The sequence below is a fragment of the Triturus cristatus genome, chromosome 10 (genome assembly GCF_964204655.1).
Source record: "Triturus cristatus chromosome 10, aTriCri1.1, whole genome shotgun sequence".
In the NCBI taxonomy this organism is placed as follows: domain Eukaryota; kingdom Metazoa; phylum Chordata; class Amphibia; order Caudata; family Salamandridae; genus Triturus; species Triturus cristatus.
This window is the reverse complement of record NC_140593.1, coordinates 498,262,028-498,284,293: the sequence shown is the minus strand read 5'-3', so window position 1 is coordinate 498,284,293 and position 22,266 is coordinate 498,262,028. Positions and strand designations below refer to the sequence as shown.

At 46.2% G+C, this 22,266-nt stretch overlaps 1 protein-coding gene across 1 annotated transcript in view; it reads right to left on the bottom strand.

Annotated features, from left to right (window-relative positions):
- Positions 1–11,979: 11,979 nt before the first annotated feature.
- Positions 11,980–22,266, bottom strand: part of VIPR2 (vasoactive intestinal peptide receptor 2) — a 961,249-nt gene continuing 950,962 nt past the window's right edge. The window contains exon 13 of the mRNA XM_085631945.1: positions 11,980–13,766. Within this exon, the coding sequence (XP_085488071.1) occupies positions 13,593–13,766 (174 nt within the window). The 3' untranslated portion in view covers positions 11,980–13,592. The remainder of the gene's footprint in view (positions 13,767–22,266) is intronic.

Genomic DNA, 22,266 nt, shown 5'->3' with positions numbered 1-22,266 from the left:
ATACATGGTTGCAATGTGTTTTTGCGGAGCACTGGATGGCTGGATAGAGGGCAGCCAGGTAAATGACTATCAAGGGTTGTAGTGTTTGATTGTGTGGTAGCACTTGTATAGTGTTTGTTTTCCAGAGCTGTGCCAGCATCTGATTGATAGCAAGTTGACTGACCCCAGGAAGCTTGCTCAGGAGGTTGACTGCAGGATGAGTGCCAGGGTCCTGAAGGGGTATATGGGAGACTCAGCCAAGGGTGGGCAGGGTCCCCAGCAAAAGAGTGGGAGGAATAATGGAAAACAGAGGCAGTTCTCTAAAGGGCCCCAGTCTTGTTCACAGGGTAAAGATTCCTATCCCCCAGTTGAGAAAAAGCCATGGAAATCTACAGGGAAGCCAACAGAGAGGAGTCCCTGCTAGTGCTGTGCATGTGATCAGGAGGGTCACATGAGAGGGAATTCCAAGTGTCCCAAGTGGACACCGGCACCCACTGGTGTGCAGTCATGGGGTTGGTCAGTATAGAGCTTGGGGAAGAGTTGGTTCCAGGTGATGGGTAGGAGCCAGCTTAGATTACCCTTGTCTCACTAGGTGACAGTGAGATGGTCCAGAGGACCCATGTGCCTGAAAACACTAAGAAGTACTTGCAGTGGGTGACCATCAATGGACAGAGGGTGGAGGCTCTGTGGGACACCAGAGCCAGTGTGACTATGGTGAGGTGTTGCCTGTTAACAATTAACCCCAAACTGCCAGGCCAGGTACTCCTTGGACCGGAAACAAGCATCCTGAGACCGGTTTCAGGCTTTTACCCCTCATCAGCCAGGCTAGCTTGAATCCAGTGGCACAGTGAGCAAGGGACCCATGTCTGTGCATACCCTTGGCCACTTAGGGCGAACATAGCAAACACAACAAGATGATGGATGGAGTGCTAAATCTTTTCAACCATTTCCCCCTAGTCAACAGATCTGGGTTTAATCCATCATTTTCTTGCTCCCTATCCCACCCCAGTGTGGACCCAGCCATATGCAAATCAGGGTTGACCCTGCTCCTCATGGGAGCAGTCCAGTCCGAACTGCCAGGCCTAGTCCTCCTAGTACCGGAAACAAGCATCCTGGGACTGGTTTCACCTCTCATCAGCCAGGCTAGCTTGAATCCAGTGGCACAGCAAGCAAGGGACCCACGTTTTGGCATGCCCTTGACCACTTAGGGTGCACATAGCAAACACAACAAGATGATGGACAGAGTGCTGAAACTTTTCAACCATTCACCCAGAATCAACAGATCTGGGTTTAATCCATCATTCTTTTTCCCACTATGCCACTCCAGTTTGGACCCAGCCATATGCAAATTAGTCTTGACCCTGCTCCTCATGGGAACAGTCCGGCCCAAACTGCCAGGCCAGGTTCTCCCTGGTTTGGAAACAAGTATCCTGGGACCGGTTTCGAGGTTTCACCTCCCATCAGCCAGGCCAGCTTGAATCCAGTAGCACAGCGAGCTAGGGACCTACGTTTGGGCATACCCTTGACCACTTAGGGCGAACATAGCAAACACAACAAGATGATGGACGGAGTGCTGAAACTTTTCAACCACTCAACCACAGTCAACAGATCTGGGATTCATCCATTGTTCTTTTGCCCACTATGCCAACCCAGTTTTAACCCATCCATATGCAAATCAGTCTTAACCTTGCTCCTCATGGTAACAGTCCAGCCCAAACTGCCAGGCCAGGTCCTCCCTGGTCTGGAAGCAAGTATCCTAGGAATGGTTTTGGGGTTTCTCCTCTCATCAGCCAGGGTAGCTTGAATCTTATGGCACAGCGAGCAAGGGACCCACGTGTGGGCATACCCTTGACCACTTAGGGCGAACATAGCAAATACAAAAAGATGATGGACGGAGTGCTGAAACTTTTCAACCACTCACCAGATTCAACAGATCTGGGTTTAATCCATCATTCTTTTGCTCACTATGCCACCCCAGTTTGGACACAGCCATATGCAAATAGGTCTTGACCCTGCTCCTCATGGGAACAGTCTAGCCTGAATTGCCAGGTCAGGCCTTCCCTGGACTAGAAACAAGCATCCTGTGAGGGGTTTTGGGGTTTCACCCCTCATCAGCCAGGCTAGATCGAATCCAGTGGCACATGATACCATTACGAGTTAAACTCAAAGAAATGGGAAATCATTCTGTGGAACTTTGTTTTGGGATTGGTATCCCACATGGAATACCTGAATCCATGGGGTTTAACATTTATCACCTACTTGAGGAAATGGGCAGCATGTTGCCTGGTGGGGGAGCATTACATGTTCCCCGGTGTCATAGCTGAGGGTCATGCAGAGGCAGAGAAAGAGGTCCATGCTGTAATTCAGCCCACCCTCAAAACAAGTTTATCAGTCAGAATTTCTAACAGGTGAAATCAGGTCTGGTTTTCCTGCACCAAGAATATCTGGGTCCTGTAATAACAGTCAAAACATAATTGTTTGAACCTGAGATTGAAACAATAATTCCACCTAAGTGTCATAATTTCAAAATATTTAAGGGCATGTTTTATGGGAATACACACTGTATCATTGGATTTTTCTGGCATGAATGAACTAATGACGTTTTAAATAGTGGCGGGAGAAATTTAGAAGAGCAACGTTTACAAGGTTTGTAAAGTTTAATAAGTTTCTGAACTCTGCCCTGGGGATGGTTTTCACCAACATAAAGGTTTTATTAGGAAACCTGATTTGCAATTTAATTCTCCAGTGACAAGTGTTGTTCAGCACGTCTACATTTAGTGGATAATTTCTCTTGAATTGTATCTACTTGGATATGTTAATGAAGAACACAATATTTTTTAAGACTTCATGAAGTTGAAAAGGAAAAATTATCTCAATGGGCAAATTCTAAATTTTAGCAGGGGGATGTGCCGTGGTGATGCATGGATTCAAATCTTTGGGGCATATTCACAAGGATTTATCGCCGAGTCATCGGCACAAGCTGGTGCTAACAGCCCACAGCACCAGTTTACCCGCGATAGCAGCCGCAAAAAACATCGGCACAGTTGATCACCCCAACTATCGCTAATGAGATGCAGAGTGGGCGTTCCCATGCCAAAAGCTGTGACAACATCACACCTCAACATTCTCAACGACCAGACAGATCGGTGATAAAACATAAAACAGGCGATAAGGCGCGTTAGCACCAGGAAATCTACACCTGCTCTGACCTGGTGTTAAGTCGGATGACACCCAGCACCACAAAAGAAAGACCAGCCCACAGACACATCGGAAGGGCAACAGATGTCAAGGAGCCACCCATCATGCAGCCCGGACTCCCAAGAGGGCCACAACACCCACCAACACTACCCCAGGAGCCCACCCCAACCCTGGAACACCTCCCCCGGACAACCACAGAGGCAGCGCAGACAAAGACAGCGGAACCCCAGGAAGTGTACCAGCCACCCAGACCCAACCTCTTACTATGTCACCTTCCACCACAGGCTGAAAGGGACAACTGCCCTGCGCATCCTGACCATCATCGCTAATGAGATGCAGAGTGGGCGTTCCCATGCCAAAAGCTGTGACAACATCACACCTCAACATTCTCAACAACCAGACAGATCGGTGATAAAAACACAAAACAGGCGATAAGGCGCGTTAGCACCAGGAAATCTACACCTGCTCTGACCTGACCTGACCTGACCATCATCGCCCAACAAGCCTACGGCACCAACACAGCGGACAACCCACATCCCACCCCACACCAAGCTTTAGGCTTGGCTGCACCTGTTGGCCCCTGGTACCCCCAACCAACACCCGCCATAGTCAGAGGAGTCTCACTGCCAGCCACATCCAAGTCCCCCCCACACCTGCCCTGGACATCACCATCACCCTGGTACCCCAGTCCCCATACGTCCAACACAATGCGCAGGTCATGCTGGAGACCAAACAAGGATCATACGCCATAGCAGGATGCACTCACGTGTTGGGGGCAATCCACAGCACGCATGTCCCACCTGTGCCCCCTGGTGACGCAGCACACAATCACCGCAACAGAAAGCACACAGCATACCCCAATGTGCAGGCAACACCAGAACACTGTGGAACCTCCAACAATGTCGCCATCAAATACACAGCCAGTGTGCATGATTCCTCCATTCCTCCATCCTCCGACAGTCAATCAGCAACCAGCGTTCCCAGGATGGCACAAAGGGAAAAGCACAGCCCCTTGGCAAGTTCCAAATGAATACCCCACTCACCTCAACTCCACAACCATGCAATTCACAACTCCGGCAATGCACACGTCACAAAATCACAACCAACATGCACAACAACATGCCCACCCACCAGACACGACAGAACAACTCACAATGGCTACCTGGCCAAGCCGTGAACATGAGCCTGCAATGGCACGGTACCTCAGCCACACAACAGCTGAATGTGGGGAGAGGTGGCAAACAGGCATGTGTGAAGGATGCAGTAGTACCTTGATTGGGAAAGTACACAATACCAAGAGTGGCGGAGATGTGCTGGACAGACCGCAGTATGCAGCACACACCCATATCCATGGCGACGTACACCTCTGGTGTATGGAGTGCAGTGGGCAGTGGACACAACCATGTCACCACAGCCAGTGGGGGACCTCAAGGAAATCTTGCCTGTTACGCCCCCCCTAAGCGTGACCGGGTTGGGATGGCCCGGCGTACACCACGCCTGCGTAGTGTGTGAATAAGTAGCACGTAGCCCTGGGCGTGGTCCTCTTCCAGAAAGCCCAACGTCTCTGCCAGGGCGGTGCCTCTCACCCCACCACGAGGCCAACGATGTCCTCTAGAGTGGAGTTGCCTGCGAAGCTGTGCATCTGCGGGACCACGAACAAGTCAAGCCCGCGCCTGCGCAGCCAGGCCCCACTGATCACCTGCTGACACCAGTGTGTGTCAAGGAGGGCCCACCACGTTTCGGCTCAAGCTCCAGGCCCGAGTCCCGCGACCTTGGCAGCCTTCTCAGACCATCACGGCCTCCACAACGTGGGCCCGCTTTACTCCTTTTTCGTTGATGTACTCTACTGCTGCCTTAGGCCTACTCCTCGGCCTAGTAGGTCCCATGTGTGAAACTGTGTCCTGAGTCATGAATGGCAGTGACCCCAAACTCGGGCCACCGGCAACAGCACCAGACTCCCTTCAACCAGTGAGGCATAGTTCCATATGGGCTTCTTGTGACACGTGGTGCCACTAACCCTGTTCAACGCCAGCCGGCAACACGTGGCGCCACTGAACCTGCACTTTGTAGGCCTGCGGGGCCATCCAACACCAGCCAGCGACACGTGGTGCCACTAACCCTGTTCAACACCAGCCCTCGACACATGGTGCCACTGAACCTGAACTACGCAGGCCACTACGCAGGCCGGTGGGGCCATCCAACCTAGGTTGGCGATACTCGGTGAATGGCCCATGCTGACCGCTGCCTCCGGCCTACACTGCGGTCCACTAGGTCGCAGAGTCTTGATTTAGCAATGGTGGAGTTCATATCAGTGTACCGGCATCATCATCGCAGACTGCATCCCCTCTCAGCACCTGTGCCACTAAGTCTGTTCCTCGACAATCATGGACACTCTCTGGTCGAACTTTGGTGGCGTCTGAGTCTATGGACTAGGGGGCAGTTTTCATCCTCATGTAGCTGATACCGAATTGGTGGTGGCAACGAGGCTGTCGCATTCCACTCCTCCATTTGCTGTTTTCTGATAAAATCAAACCTTTCGGCGTCATGCCCTGGAGGACACCTTCCACTGTCCCCCCGAAACCCTCCGCAACATACACCTTGGACACTGATGGTGACCCGCTCAGGTCCCATGGCCCATCTGACTGCACCGCGAGTCACCGTCCCGTGGCTAGGTGCTTGTGCTGGCTGCAGTGCATCCGGGGCCACTAACTCTGTGCTGGTCTGGTTTGGGACCCCTTCTTCTGAGATATTGAATTTCCCCTGAAGCGTTGGCCTTGGGGTCATCAACGCCATTTTTCTGTGGCCCTGCGCTGTACGCAGCCTCCGGGCCCAACAGCATCCCACCAGGGCTCACACACCCAATCGAGTCATGACCGGCCCGGACGTGGCATCATCGCAGGAGGCACATGCAACTACCGCAAGGACCACCTCCAACAGCCATCTGCCAGAGTCAAAACGGTGGTCCTGACATACTTGTGGAGTTGCTCAGATCTGTCATGGATGCCATCATCGGCCTGATACCCTGCTCAGCACTCCAGGTGCCAGTGACTCAGTGCACCACAAGCCATTGTCCGTTACTGGTTCAGTTTTGAGCTGTGGAGTGGTTGCGCAGCTATGTCACCTCAAACAGTGTGGGGCCCTGAGACGTTGATGGGGAAGATGATGCAGATATGACACACCCCACTGCATATGCATCAGGTATCTGTTGGAGGGACACAATCCAAGACTTTTTCTTCACATGGGCGTGCTCATCTCTAGTGTCCCATCCCCAGTGCACTGCAACTCCCGAAACTTCTATTTGCATGTTGGCTGTCCTCTGGACTTTCTCCGGCTCCCTCCATGTTGCTCAGCAGTTGACTCTTTTATGCATGTGTTTTCTGTTTACGTTGCACTGGAGTCTAATGTTCAGGTGGTTGCCAGCACCAGACATTCTGTGCGAGCGGGCTTATACTCACCCCACACAAATCCAGCACAGGCGTCACTGTACTTGTGGCCCTGCCAATAAAGTGGCCGGGCGCACGTGCCCGTAGCCAGTTCAACATGATATCTGCGTGTGTCCCTGTGGTCTTGTTGTATGCATGAGGGCCCTGGGCCCTACGCCATTACATTGTGCTCAGTACATTGGATGCAGACGTGTCACCGCAGGCAGCGGGGTGGAGCTTGGACATGTAGCTTTGTCATCACACACTCAATTTGTAAGGGGAGTGGCCAGGGCCGTCGTACGCAGTGCCAACATGGGTGTATAACTGATATTTAAGCACCCCTGCCCGTGGTTCTGTACTGTGAATGTGCAACTGCATGTGTCTCTATGGCAATGTGGGTCTCCTTAGTGGGGTGTTGGTGGCCCCTGAAGGGTGATGGACACCTATGTATGTGTCCTGGTTCGCCTTCCATGGGTTCTGCCCCACCTACACCTGTTGGGCCACCTCCTTTTGGTGTATAGGAACATGGCGTTGGGGTACGATGTGTGGGTGGGGGAAGTGTCGTGAGCCAGCTGTGCTCACGCGGGTGCTTCCTGCTGTGTGGTTTGTTGCAGGCTGGGTGTTCTCCTCTGAGTAGCTTGGCTGTCCGGGTCCTGGTGGGGGGTTGCATGGGATATCCATGTGCTGTTGTAGGGTATCGGTGTCGACGGTGTGGTGGTCCTCTCCGGCATCACTGATGTGTTGTATTCTGTGCTCTGCTGAAGGTGTTGTGTGCCCCTCTGTGATGTGTTGGGGAGGTGCGTATTGACTGTGCATTGACATATATGTTGGCGCATTGTGCAGGTTTGCATGCTGACTGTATGGCAATGTACATTGTGACTGTTTGAGGGGTGCTGGATTCTTCTGCGGGACAGAGTACATTTGGTCGACATGATGGATGTGAGGTCGTACGCGTACATTTCTATTTCACAGTTTCCGGCTCCGTCAGAAGTAGTAGGCATGTTTCTGTGCATGTGCGGAGCCAGTTGTGTCCTCTGTTCTGCAGTGTCGGCTATGCGCATTGTTCCTCGTTGTCGTCAATGTGGGTGTGCTGTTCGCGCTATGTGTGTGTGCTGTAGTGTGCCGAGGGGATGGGGCCCATGGACCAGGGTGATTGTGGGTGTGCAGTGTGCTACACCTCGTTGTGCATGTATGCCATTGTGCCCACTCCCCCCGTCCCCCCATTCCCTCTTGATGTTGTGTCAGGTCCTCTCGAGCTGTGTCCGTACTTCCTACTCCTTGCACCGTCTCCACACTGATGACTGTGGCCTGGGTTTCCTGCAGCTCCTCCGGTGGCGCTAGACTGCCACCTCCTGTCACCGTTGCTGCCTTCCTGTTGGCAGCGGGTTTGGGTTTAGGTAGTCACGTCATGCCGGCGCCTATTGGCCTCCTGGGCACTCCGCCTACAATCCAGGTGGTCTGCTTGTGGGTCAGTTGCTGGTAGTGTTCTGTCACCTCCGTGGCGCTGGTCTAGTTTTCCTGTGGTCTGCACCCCGTCTTCCTCTCCCTCTTCTCCTTGGCCTTCCCCGACCCCGTTGTTCCTTGCTGGTAGTCTGTGGGGGTTGTGGGTTTCGAGTTGGCCCCTGCGTTGTGTCAGGGTGCATCCATGTTGCTGCACACTTTGGATTGTTTTTGGTGTATTTTTTCTTTGGGGCATAGATCTGCCAGACGCGTGGGATTCGCAGGCCTGTGGCTGGTTTTTGCTACTTTTTGTACCGCGGTTGGCCTCATCACATGTTTTTTTGCGTTCGTGTGTCACATTTATGCTGTGTGGCGTTGATTTTGAGGCGGACATTTGGCTCGTTGTCTGGTGACTATCGCATGCTACCGCCTTGTTGTGAATCCCACGTTGTCACGGGGTTATTTTCGCGCGATGGGCCACGATATTAAAAGTTGTGTTACGCTACTCTTGCGGTAGTTATCACATGTTCTTGTGAATATACCCCTTTGTTTTACTGTTCAATGATTATCCTACTTATTTATGAATTGTGCCCAAGCCATCAAGTCTGTAGGTGAATTCGTGGAGTTGCTTCCTTTAGACAATCCTATATGAATTTATTATACATAAGGGACAAGGATATAATGGAGAGCCAGGGGTTTGAGAAAGAATAAGAGTATTTCATATATTGTGTGAATGTATATAAATTTCCCAAAACATATGCTCTACCACCAGAATGTACCTAGTGTGTAAAAAAACTACTACAAGACATTGATATTTGGAGTACTGTATGTTAAAAAATGTCTAACATTGCGTAACATGAAAATAATAACTTCTGAAAATATTGATATTGAAGCAGTAGCTCTCTCTGCAACTTAAACCAATGGGAGTTTTGCAATCTCTAATGTTTGAACATTTGCAAGATTTCAACTTGATGGTCATCAAACAAGTGCCCAGACTGGGACCAGTCGGCCACAATGTTTCACTTCCACCTTGTCTATAATCTCATTCCTACCAGAGTTCATGTGATATAATTTCATGTGATGTCATTGAAGAGTTAAAGGCCATGGCATGTCACTTTCTAATACACTATTAGGGTCAAGAGGCACTTTGCTACCTTTGACATTTCAGTGATTCCTTGTTCATGATTTTGATCCATTTGACCATTGACAAATGATTTGACCTGTTATATACAGGGTATGGAGAATGAGCCATAGGTGCCCAAAACTAACAAACAGGGACTCTATATATGAAATAAAAATACTATTAGAAATCAATAGATACCCCAAATGAAGCAAATTTGCCCAAAAACAAGCGTACGGGAATTATATTTGTGAAATAAAAATATCATTAGAAACCAATAGATACGATAATGAACCATATCTTCCCAAACACAAACAAATAAACGAGGAATTCTGTTCGGGAAATTAAAATACCATTAGAAAACAATAGATTTCACTTGCAAGACCAGATGGGCATTTCTACCTACTTTAGATCAGTAATTTTCCAAAACTACTGTTGTGAACAGTTGAATACTATATACAAAATGTAACTGAATTTTCCTAGATGTGATCCTGTCCCACTGTAGATGGCTTCTTCTCCTTCTAACCCCTAACATCAGGAGAAATGCTAAGACACATTGGTGAGAGAAAATGAGAAGCATTGAGCGGAAGAGGCTGAGAGAGAAAGTGGGTGATAGAGTGAGAATGAGATATAGGGAGGGAGAGAAAGGTAGAGGGCGAAGAGAGAAAGATAGAGGGGTAAGAGTAAAATAGAGAATAGGTGAGTGAGCAAAAAACAGGCAGAAAGAGGGCGAGATAGATGGTGAAAGTAGAGGAAGAGAGAGAGAGAGAGAAATAAGTGAGTTGTTTCTAGTTTATCATTCATAATTCTGAGTGATGGTTCTTTAAGAAATATCTGTGACCAGTTCATAATTTGAGCTGTTGGTTGCAGTTGGGGCACACCGGCACTCATTTTTGGGGACTGGCGCTTATTTTTCTTCACAGACTTTAAGACTTTAAGAGAGAAAAATCCAAAAGGGGGAAGGAAAGAGAAAGACAGACAATTAATGACGATGAGAGGGAATGAAATAGGAAGAGAAAGACAGACAATTTGTGACAATAGGAGGAGCAAGAATGAAAAATAACCTGCAAGAGATAAAAAGGCAGGGAATACCTGTTGGTGGGTGAGGCATGAGGTGATATCAAGACTACGCATCCTTGGTATTTGGAATACTGACATTCAAAAGCACTGGTTGCTGGCTTTTGAGAAATGACTTTGGGCCCCAGCACTTATTCTTTCACAAAAGGGCTGGTATATCAGTTCAAAGATATCATCTGAAGTTATACACACATCCTTGCATGTGTGTGCTCACACAATTTTATAAGTAAAATAAAATACACATAAACCTTTCTTCAAAAGTCATTTCCAGTCATTTGTACACAAACAGAGTGAGGCATGTACAAGCTTGCATGCATGCATTCAGGGTCTCTTAGGCACACGCTCACACACATATACACACAAAGACCCGTCCCCCACATTAACGCATTGATATGTAACTATTTATAAAGGCATACATTTATTTATATATGTTTACATATTTACAGTATATAACATGTTTTTATACATAGAATGCTTTTCATTAGTAATCTTTACTTAGTGGGAAGCTCTTGGATACATTCATCCACATGGAGAATCATTTTCCTTTCTCCTTCCCCACATTGTTTTGCATTCATTACAACTGTATACTATTTTACAATGTGCAATATTTTAGTGTCTTGGAATCAATTATGTTGTTTGTATGAAAAAGCTATGGTGTGATGGCAAGACTTCAAAATATACAATAGCCCGCCGTAGCGGGCTATACCGGCTGTTAAAGGCCCGCTACCGCGTTAAAGGCCCGAGCCGAAGGTGAGGGACTTTAACAAGGTAGTGTGACTTTATTAGCCGGTATAGCCCTGCTACGAAGGGCTATAAGGCTATTAGAACATTCTGCCACTAGAGGGCAGAATGTTCTGACAAATAAAATAAAGGCCTCTCGAAGCTCGAGGGGAATTAAATCCCATCAAGCTCCGAGAGGCCTTTGTAAAACATTGGAATGTTGCTCTGCGGGCCTTTACCGGCCAGTAGAAGCAGGGAGCACTCCATTGTCTTCAATGGAGCTCCCAACATTCCAATGTTCCAATAAGTGTAATGATAAAAGCAAGTCTAATGTAAGAGGAGATTAGCTGAAACTAAATGTCAAAGAGGGAGCAGAGACTATTTACTAATTTCTTTCCAAACATACAGGTGCAGGACTGCACTAAACTGTATTAGAAGGCTAATAACGGGAGAATACGTTTCCTCAGTAGCTCAGATAGATCTGATGGAGCCTGGCATATCTTTATTTACTTTCATGTAAATACAATCACTTATGTGTGACGAAAAACTAAATAGGTTCAGAAGCCCAGACTGGATACCTACTAAATTCTTGAAATGAATTTTGGAAATCAGGACCGCTATGCTACTGAAAGTGATGGATATCTTCTCCTTATCCGAGAGGGGGAATGTGTGAGATTTGCTGGGCTGTATGCCCGTTTTTATCCCTCCCTCTAGCTCTCTTGGCTCGCCCCCTGATTGGGGGGGTTCCCCTTGACCGATGGGGGCCAATCCTAGCCTATATGTAAATGCATGTGGGGGGCGGCATTTTGCCTGGGCCTCTATGAGGTCCGGCTTCCCCTCCCCGGCCTGGGTCTTAAGCAAGGCTGTGAGCTGGTGGCCACTATTTCCAGTTGCTTGATAGATAACCTAGGGGAATATCTTCTGGACTCTGACTGAACCTTTTATGCATAAGCCGTAGATACCTTCTTTCAGTGCTGTGGCGACAGAGATCTATCAATAAATAGGACAAAGCTGTGGTCAAGGTGGGGGGAAATTCTCCTAAAATAGCATCCACAATCTATATCACTTCTACAGTTCTGCATGGAAAAGAACTATGGGATTATGGAGTCAGTGGAATTTGTCAAGTGTTTATTGAACTTAGGCCAGGGCAACTCCCAATCTGACTGACCTTCAAGCCAGGGATGGTTTCAATTGAGACATGGTTAAAGTAAGTTAAGTCTGGCTGTACTCTGAATATACTTGTGGACCAGCGAGAGGACTTTATTTACAAAGGCTCGATTGCTGGTGTGATGGCACACTCTGTCTATTCTGGTTACCTCTGGGTTTAGCTTTGCCAGGTCTTTCGTGTTCAAATTAGACTGGGCTATAAATGTAGTTGTGTGCAGAAATTCCTATCTAGTATATGAAAGGCATCTTAATATTAAGGTGCTTTCCTTGAGTGTCTAGATAGTAGGCATACAACCTGCAACAGTAGATCCTGGTTCTATGCTTCCAGGAACCCCAATCAAACCCTAACAGTTTCTTAACAATTGTGGTGTTAGAATGTTGTTTTATCACAACGTGTGAGATGTTTAGCAGTGTGGACAACACAGTTCCAAGAGCACTTAAATATTTTCTAGCATTGTGTCTCCTCCTAGTGTAGGCCCTCACTATACCTACTTGATGTCAGAAACATTGAAGTAGAATAATGGTTTCACCAATTACAAACTGAGAAACATTCCAGTCAGGAAAGGTGAAACTTGGAGTCGGGAACCTTCAATTAAGATTTTCACAAATTATGCATGCAATAGAAGCCCAGTAAGCATAGCCTGCGAGCCCCACCTTAATAATTTGAGGTTAGAAACTGCTGCTTTTTATTCTTGCTGCACAAATATTACTGTGCAAAAAAAAAAAAATTGCTTTCAAATATGGTATTCAATTTTACAAAGACAGAGCTCGAGGGCTTGGGAATTCGGACTATCTTGTTTCCGCGGCTCTGGAACCTTTGACTTTAGTGCCCTGTTGTGACCAAAAGACCGAGCTCGATATGTTGATGTGAACTCCGTGTCCTTCTTAGCACTTTTAGGCTCATGATGTGATGCAACAGCTTTAAGTCCATAGCTAGAAGTTTGAAGATGAGCGAGCATCCATGACTTCCTTAAGAAAACCCATGCCTTTAATACCATTAAATTCGACCTGGTGCGCTTGCCCTTTGACCACAGTCTCCAAGCCCAAAATTGCTCGTTCTTTATACAAATGCACTACGTAATGGTTGCATTTTGCAAAATGTCCTTAATAATATTTACAGAAACAACTCATCACATTATTCGCGAAATAGAAATGGCACAGCAAACATAGAAAAGCACTCAGGTTTAGCGTACAGCCATGTCTGAAGTCCATAAAACAGAGAGCTGCATTGGTACAATAATTTATATATCACTACGATACGTTTAATAAAACAACAATAAAACATAGATGTTGAATGCAAAAGTGAACTCTGAGTCGATGAGTTCAAGATGTCCGCTGTCTACCTTGACTCGTTCATAGAACTGTCTGTCCTAAGGATGAATTGCCGTGCACACATCTTGTCGAATGCATACAATCTCGTTCATAGCAGTCTTTTTCGAGTTGACCTTTCTCTTGTGGGTTGATGGGGTTTATATAACGGTGGTCTCCGTTTGCAGAAAGGACTGAGCGCGTGAGTCCCGCCGGAAGTGTGAGACGCTCTCTGATCCATTACGGGAATTTGAACAGCTGTATAGTCTGTAATTTCGATCCAAATACCTGTTCAAGAATAAACTTTGCCATTTTCTTTTCAACTCCCCTTGCACCTGTAAGGGAAGTTCAGAGAGAGACTGAGTGACATTTAACACCATTATCTTTATGGCTGAAGGAACAAAAATGATCTATCAACCGAGTATAAGGGCCAGCTTTTAGTAGCTGGCCTGGTTAGGAGTAACTATCTTCAGTGAAAATCATTTTGGACATCACCCCAAAGGAAAAGAACATTAAACGTTTACACTGAAAGCAAATCAAAAGGGACATATTGGAACTAAACAATTGTGTTAATCAGTGCTTGAATTGGAAAAATAGAAGTGAAGGTAACCTGTACCAGAGTACCAGTTTATTTCTGAGAAGTGCCGGTACTCTCCATCTCAAAATAAAAAAAGTGCTGGTACTCAGTACCGTAAAATATTGGCCCAATTAAAGCACTGGTGTTAAGAATAAGCAGTTCACTGAGAACAAATGGCGTAATAGATGTGAAAACTAAGGCACGTGATTTAAACGCAGACATTAGAATGGATGGCAATACAAGTAAACATGTACATATGTTCTACCAGCTGTTTGGTGAATAATGAACAAGCATTGGCGATGTTAATAGGTCTAGCTGTAAATAAATGTTTCATGGTAATGTGAAACATTACAAGTAAATAGTGTAGGAGTTAATATGCATTTGTGTGAAAGCAAACAACTGTGGAATATGTAGTTAAAAGTTCATGTGACAGTTGCATTGGTATGCAAGATCTTAAAAATCCATGTAGATTAATGATTGCCATCCTCCCATCTGTGCTGCTGCAAGAGAAAGACAAACACCGTACATGATTTTATTATCAAAGGACACTTTAGTAGGTATACAATACCATGTGTGTGCCCCTCAACATTCCACCTAATGTTGCTGGATAAATAAAATGATCACAACTGTGAGAAGGACAAGCACTATTTTGTTGAAGTACATAACATTTGCACAATCAAAACATGTACTCCTGGATCCCAGCACGTGGGCGGAGCCAAAGCACTTCTATAGTGATGCTCACATAATTAGCCTGGTGACACCTCTGCTGTCAAGCTGGACCAGGAAAATGTTTGATAACTTCTTACAAATTGGGGGCTACATTGGAGACGAGGACTCGCGGGGACTTGAAGGACCAGAGCCCCCTGCTCACCCAAGTGTAGTTGGCCAACATCGCGTCAGTGAATTTAGGTTGCCAACAACTCCTGTTGTATGGGGTAGATCTTCAGCAGTTTAGGGTCTACAATGGAGACCAGGATAAGCCAGGGGACTTTCAGTACCAGGGATACCACATTCGCCCAAGCACCACCCACAGACACACAGCAGCTGATTTTTGACAAAAACAACTTCTGCTACGTGGGACAAGCACAGGTAGGTATGACCGAGCTCAGCAGTGTTGCTGGCTCAATGAGAGACAATTTACTGTAAGTCCAGAATATGTTCCCAGAGCTGCCACCGCCACAGCACTGTTTGAAGCCAGACCATACAAAAAATGTAAATCCCACAAGCCTTGATTGTTGACCTGGAGTGAGCTGCTCGATGGATCTCTAGTCGCAGTATGAAATTACCGACGTATATTATGATGGCGTGGGGTTAGCGGGATGGCTGGCCCTTGCTGGGAAGACAGAATGGGAAACGATGTGCCCTCTGTATCCTGCTGTCCAAGTCCTAATCCCTTGGTGCAGGAAAAGATTCTCTGAAAAGACGGACAACATAGCCTCTAGGATCATCTCCTTACGCCCCCCTCCAGGATGCCCAGGACTTTAAGGTTGTTTCTACGCAATCTATTACCCAGATCTTCCACCTTGGATGAGAGACTAAAAACCTGAGATTCATGCTGGAGAGTAGATGATTCATTTTCTCTAACTGCTTTATGACGGGCAGCCTTGGATGTCTCCACATTCCAAGGCAGGTTTGAATAATGTCTATATTCTTTGACAACTTTTTCAGAACACCCGGAGCTATCAGAAGAAATGTTTTCAATGTGAGAAAATCTTTCCTGTATTCCTCGCTATGTTACAGGAGAAGATTGTAAATAGTGGCCCAAAGGTCTTGGAACTGTTAGCTAAATGGCAACTCCTAAATTAGTTTTTTTCCCCTTTCTCTCCTATCTCTGATTAGCTTTGCTCTGCCTATTTACATGTAGTTTATTTCCTATCTCTGCTATCTTGTTTGGTATGCAGGATTGCTGCTCCCTTATTTGGTAAAAAAATTACCTGTATGGGGGTTTCCCCTCGTGGGGTGGTACCATTTTTGTGTTAAATGCTCTGCATGGAATATTGGTGGGTGTTACCTCTTTTTTTAGACTGGGATGCACTTTAAGAGTGGTTACGCTATGTGCCTATTCGGGAACTTAAGCTATGCTGCTTGGTGGTTAGGTTTTGTGGTTGATGGCCCTTCCTTTAGGGCATAGATTTAGTGAGGTGAGAAATGGAGGGGAGATCACTTGGTGCCAGCATGGCTGGGTGGGTTTGCTCTATGACTGAAGGGTGTGAAAGGTTTGGGGGTATAAAATGGAGAAAGCTTTGTGACCCAACAATTGTTGATTGGTAATTGGCTGAACCTCACCTTTGGCCATCACTCCATATTACTTGTGGCGATTTTAATGTTAAACTGTGCCATAAAATCTATTCCTCACATCCGTGGCTGGGGAAACTGAATCCAGTTCTTTGGGGGAAGCAGCATCTCAGGGGAGCATTGAAACAGCTTTTGGCCTCCTATGCACTGGTCGATGTTTGGCGACATGGGAGAGTTAGCAAACCTGAATTTACTTTTTTACTATGCCATCCACAAATCTCTCTCTTGGAAGGTTTCTCCAGTCTCCATGGTCACAAGGTTGGACATTTTGCGCAGACTGCTTCTGGAAGATTATTACATTCACTCATTAAACTTGCTTTTGAGAGAGTACCTGGGAGGGTCAATGTTGGTTTAGCAGTTACTACTGTTGTCTTGGATGCTCTTAAGGCCTGCTGATGGGGATGGAAGCTGAAGTTTGATGGCGATCAGTGGAGGGTAGCCACTATGAAGGAAACTCAAACATGCTTAACCTCAACTCTTTAGAGGCTAGCTTGGAGCATTGTATAATCACCAAGAATGGGCAGTGGATGCTATCTTTCTCTGAGGAACTAGCCATTTTACGAGCTTTTCTTAGGAAGAGTGTTTGGGATTGGGCAGTCAAAAAGGGCAGCGCTAGGCCGCTGTTAAGTTCTGAAAACAGAGAGAAGATGGGCCGGCTACTCTCCTTTAGAGTCAAGGATATTACTAGCACCAATACGATTCAGCATATTAGAAATTAAAAGAGGGAATATGTGGAAGACCCAGCAGGCATCAGGGAGGTATTCTGGCTCTTTTATAAGAACCTCAATCAGGAGGATTGTCTTGCATTCACCGCGTCCATAGAACAATTCATAGGGAGCATTTTCCTCATAAACTGAACAAGACTCAACAGGCAATAATAGAAGAGCCTATAACATTGTCTGAGGTAGAAACAGCTATCGGCTCATTACCTAAGTGCTAGACCTCGGATCCTGATTCAATGAATGTTTACTTCAGAAGTTTGTTTCATAAAACACGCATCGGATTTTAAAACACAGCAATGAAAAGATGAAAGTAGTCAATTGATTCTTGAAATGGCAACCAAGTGCTGTTTTGTCAAGTGTGCAATGCTTACGAGTGGAGGGTGGGCAGACAGGAAAAGTACATTCCAAATGTGCTGTTAATAGTACAAGGCAAGGGATAAAAGACCAACCATGTTTTAAACAGGCAGAGCAATGCTTAAGTTCTGTAGAACATCAGTGCTTGTGTGCAAAATGGTAAACACAAATAGGCCATTCAAGATAGGGTGCAGTACAAATCCCTTACAATAGAATGGCAGATAAGATTTTAGTTCTATGAGGGAATAAGGGCCAGTCGGCTTGATATTGTATCATTGAAGACACAACTCAAAATAAGCAAATAGCTAACCAGTCAAAGTTAGTAAGGCGATGCTATAGGACTTTAGAACTTCAATACAAAAGTAAAAGGAGAAACATACAGGTTGGTCGTTGATGTAAAATGCAGTTCGATTTTCATGCTGTAATATGACATTTGAAATTTGGTACAAGAAAGAAAAATGGCCAGCCTACCTGAATGCTCTAACAGCGTACTGTTCTGAACTAGCAGCTAACTTCGTGCAGTGCTCTTGGGAGTGCCTACGAGCCCTTCAGATGTCTTTTCCGTATAAGCCATGCAGCATTCAGGTATTTGGCAACACTGAGTACTGCTGCTTCCCTAGTGTCAGACTGTAAAATTCGTAGGCCCACCTCATACTGCTTAATCCCTAATTGTCTGCACAGAGGAAGTAGCCACTTCTTCCAGGGAAGCTTGTATGTCTTCCAAAAAACGAAAAAGTGACGTGTGCTCTCTGGGGACAGCCCACAAGATGGACAGAGCCGGGGCAGACCCTGGTTGCATGCAGGTAGCAGTTTGACTAACAAAGGGTAGGGAGCAATATCTAAATTTTAGATAATGTTGCCTCAGTAGAAGACCCAGTAACTTATCAATGGAGGTCTCGTATGCTGGGCATGGTTTGTGATCAATGAATCTATTTTTCAGGCTAATTGGCTTGCAGCACTTTAGCTCCTCTCTCTAGTAATGATCTCTAAACCTGTCCTTGAACAGTTACTTCAGTGTGTGGGCAGCTCCATTTTGGTTGTCCCACATGGTGTGAAGATCCACGGTGCAGAACATGTTCTTTATATAGCCCAGACAAGCAATTCTTTGGTGACCCTTAGAGGCTAGTAGATCCCTGAGTGGACATCTATAAGATTCAAGTATCACAGTAGACAAGAGACTGTGCCAGTACGTTAGCGGTTTTAATTAGGCAGTGAATGAAATCGTATAGAGGCCCATGTCCATCAGAAGTGGAAGCCTGGGTCTATTTTGGGGTAAGCTAACTAGAGCTCTAAAAAACTTGTTTTCAACCATGGTGAGCTCATTAACACCTGTATGGCATCAAAGCTTTGCGGCATATAGAACTGAGTTATTTGATTTTACTTGGTAAATTGCGACTGCTGGCAAAAGGTTCCTAGGTTTTGTTCTCTAAACTATCTTAATAACTGTCCCAACTTCCTGGTGTAGTTTGGGAGCACACTTTAATATCTGGGCTCTCCAGCCAAAGTTATGAAATATGTGCACTACCAGATAGAGAAAGTTTTGGACTTGCTCAAGTGGTGTACCCTGTACTGTAATTTGAGAACTCGTCTTTATACACATTTAGTGCCATGAACTTAGTTTTGGCGAAGTTAATATCCAACCCTCTTACATTGCAAAACTTCAGGAAGTGATTTAATATGGCCTGGAAGCCCCCTGGAGTTTTTTAAATGAGGAGGGTGTTGTCAGCAAATAGCAAGGTAGAATTCTTGGCTGCACCAACTTTTGAGGCATCACTACCAGGGAGATCTAAATAATGGGGCAAGTCCTTGATATACAGGGAATAGAGTGCGGGAGCCAGGACAGATCCCTGGCATACCCCTTTTCGAATTTGAAGGAATCAGTAAGCTCCCCCTTATTCCCATACCTAACTCGTGCTTGGTTTCCAGAATGGATCCTTATAATCACATCTAAGAGATGGGTCAGGACTCCCATGCTATTGAGTACCTCCCAAAGTTTGTGGCGAGGGACCAGGTTGAATTCTGATTTTATATCAACAAAGGCTACACCACAGAAGTTGATCTTGTAAACTTGTTTTTGGCCTGAACCCTGACTGGTACCCAGGAAGCATTTGGTTCTCTGAGATCCAGTCTAGCAACTTCCCAAGAACCTGCAGGCAAAATAACTTCAGAAGACCACCGATAAGGCTGATTGGTTTCTAATTGCTGGGATTGTCTTGGCAGGTGATTTTAAATATTGGAACAATCCTAGCATCCTGCCAAGAACTTGGGATAGGGGCACCATCGAAAATAGCTCTTGTAATTGCATTTAAATAGGGGGCCAAGATAACAGGCTCTGATGCATACAGATCTGCCGGTATATGGTCAGGACCAGGGGCCTTTTTAGGAACAATGGGTTTGAGGGTCTTTAATGAGGCGGTAATAGAGACCTCAGGATCCCTGATTGTTTTGGATGGTCAATGTGACCCTGCCTTAAGATATTGCCCTGTCTGGTTCTGCTATCTGAGTAAAGCTTCTTAAAGTGGTCCACCCAAACATGGAGCTGGACATAGAAGTCCACAGATAGGACTGTGGATGGCTGTTAGGCACTATTATGCCTCAGAAGGCTCTTGAGATTCTTTCTTTTGCTGCTCTGGCCAAGTCAATCTAGACCTCATCCTCCAAGCAGGCTAGGGCTCCTCTATAATTCCTATGTTCCAAGGAAATATCACTCTGGTCTTTCTTTTTTAAGGAGCTATGTAAAAAGCTTTTTGCTTCTCTGCATTGGTCAGTGTACCAAGGGTGTGAAGGGGATTTAGATTTTTGATTGAGGAGCTCTCTGGAGAGCAACTCTTTTAGCTGTCTGAACAGATCATCATGGTAAGCGATGATTAGATGTGGGTTACTTGCTTTGTGCATCAGAGTGCTCATTATTTCCAGGGTTCCAGTCACCTTTGAATGCACCTGGCTTAGTATATTAGGGTGATCCACCACATACTTCCATTTCAGCGCTTTTTATTATTATAGAGTAATATTGCCGTGCGGGGTAGCTATAACTTCTGCAGGACCAAACTTAAGGCCCTTCAACTCTAATTTTAATGCGTTGTGATTGCTATCCTGTCTCTCTAAAATGTTCATATCTTTCAGGTTGGGCCATATCTGAAGAGGTAGGAGGATGTAGGCAATGCAAGATTTGTGTTTTAGCCTTTTAAAAGTGTGGGTACCATCTTGATCTTACTGTGATCTGCCATTGCAGGCTCTAAACCCTAGCTCCAATATCATACCCAGAGGTTGTCTTGCTTGGGTCAAACCTGTTTTGACCTTTGGGATGCCTTGCTTCGTTATGTGCTATAGGGCATCCTCATCCTCCTCTATATCTTGGGAGAAATTATCAAGCGGTTCGAATGTCACATTGAAGTCACCTGCCATTATCAGGAGGGCATCGGCAGGTAGAGCCTCGAAAAGAGACTCAAGAGAATTTAAGATAGCTGACTTTTTGTTTGCACCCACTGGCCTGTTCTATACATTGAATACACAAACATCTACGTTTTCTTTTGTAATTGAGAGTCCATGTATGTTGGGTGCATTCTCTGTGAGCCTCTTAATTTTTCATTGCAGTGAGTTTTTAATCCAGATGACCAGACCTCTCACGGGCTGAACTCTACGTTAGGCGATAGCTGGACAGAAGAAATTAGAACAACCTGACCTAAGGGAGGGATCAATACACCATGTTTCTTGAAACACACAAATTTCGAATTTATTAACAAAATAGGATAGAGGAGCTATGGTTTTTAACCCAGCAAGGTTCCAAGGAAGAACGCAGCATGAGACCAACTCTTGAGCTCTTGGGCTTATAACAGAAACATCTTGTGGATACTTAGGACCCAATTACGACTTTGGCACAGTGGCGCCGGCTCTCCGCTGGCACAGCTGCACCAAAGACACTCAAGGACCGCCCGCCCTTTTACGAGTTGAACTTGTGTAAGGTTGATGGTTCTTTGCCTTTCCCATGGTGGTGCCTGAAAAACAGGCACTGCAATGAGAACGGCAAAATAAGTTCCAGTACGGCATGGATGGTGACGTGCATGTCGTGCTGGAACTTTGGGTGGAAACAGACAAGTGGGGCACATGTTGTCCCCCCCTGAATGTATCCCTATGGCAGGGGGCATGGGGGCCCTGTAGGGCCCCCTTTGTTCCAGAACCGCCAGCCTTTTCATGGCAGGGCTTCTGCCATGAAATGGCTGGCGATGCAGGAACTGGTAATATGCTCAGCAGGACTGGTGCAGTCCCACTGAGCATTTTACATTGTGGCACAGCTCCACCACCACTGTTCTCTAGCACAGTCATGGTACACTGCTGGTATGACACTGAAAGTCATAACCCAGCAGATGGTGGACCGCCACTGCTGTGCCACCGTGGGTGCGGCAGTCTGAAGACCGCCGCACTTGTAATCAGGCCCTTTGATCTCAAATCTGATCCTGCTTCCAGGTGTAAAGTGGGGGCACTACCTTTGGTTGGGCGAGGAGAGCCAGAAATGCATAGAAGAGTGCTGGGTGGCAGTCATTCTCCTTAAGCTGAGAAGACGGTTGATTCACATTTTTTGTGTAGTTTGATGGATTTACTGGAGTAGGCTTCACACTCTCTTTCAGTGGGCCTAACAGCGATTGACTGCTCCAACTCTGGGTCAAGAGCGACCTGCTGCATAGGGTAGGGCTAGTGCAAATGTTGACAGGCTCGAGAGCGGTTTTGAATTGGATGTCTGTTTTGCCGGGAGGAAAAGTCTATACCTCTAGGGCCAACAGCCCATCTTTTCTCATGGTCAGTTTTATATTGTCATAGGAGACAGTGCTGTTGGTCAAGCATTGGGTAAAGACAATGTCTAAATCTATCATTGAGGGACATTTTCGTTAG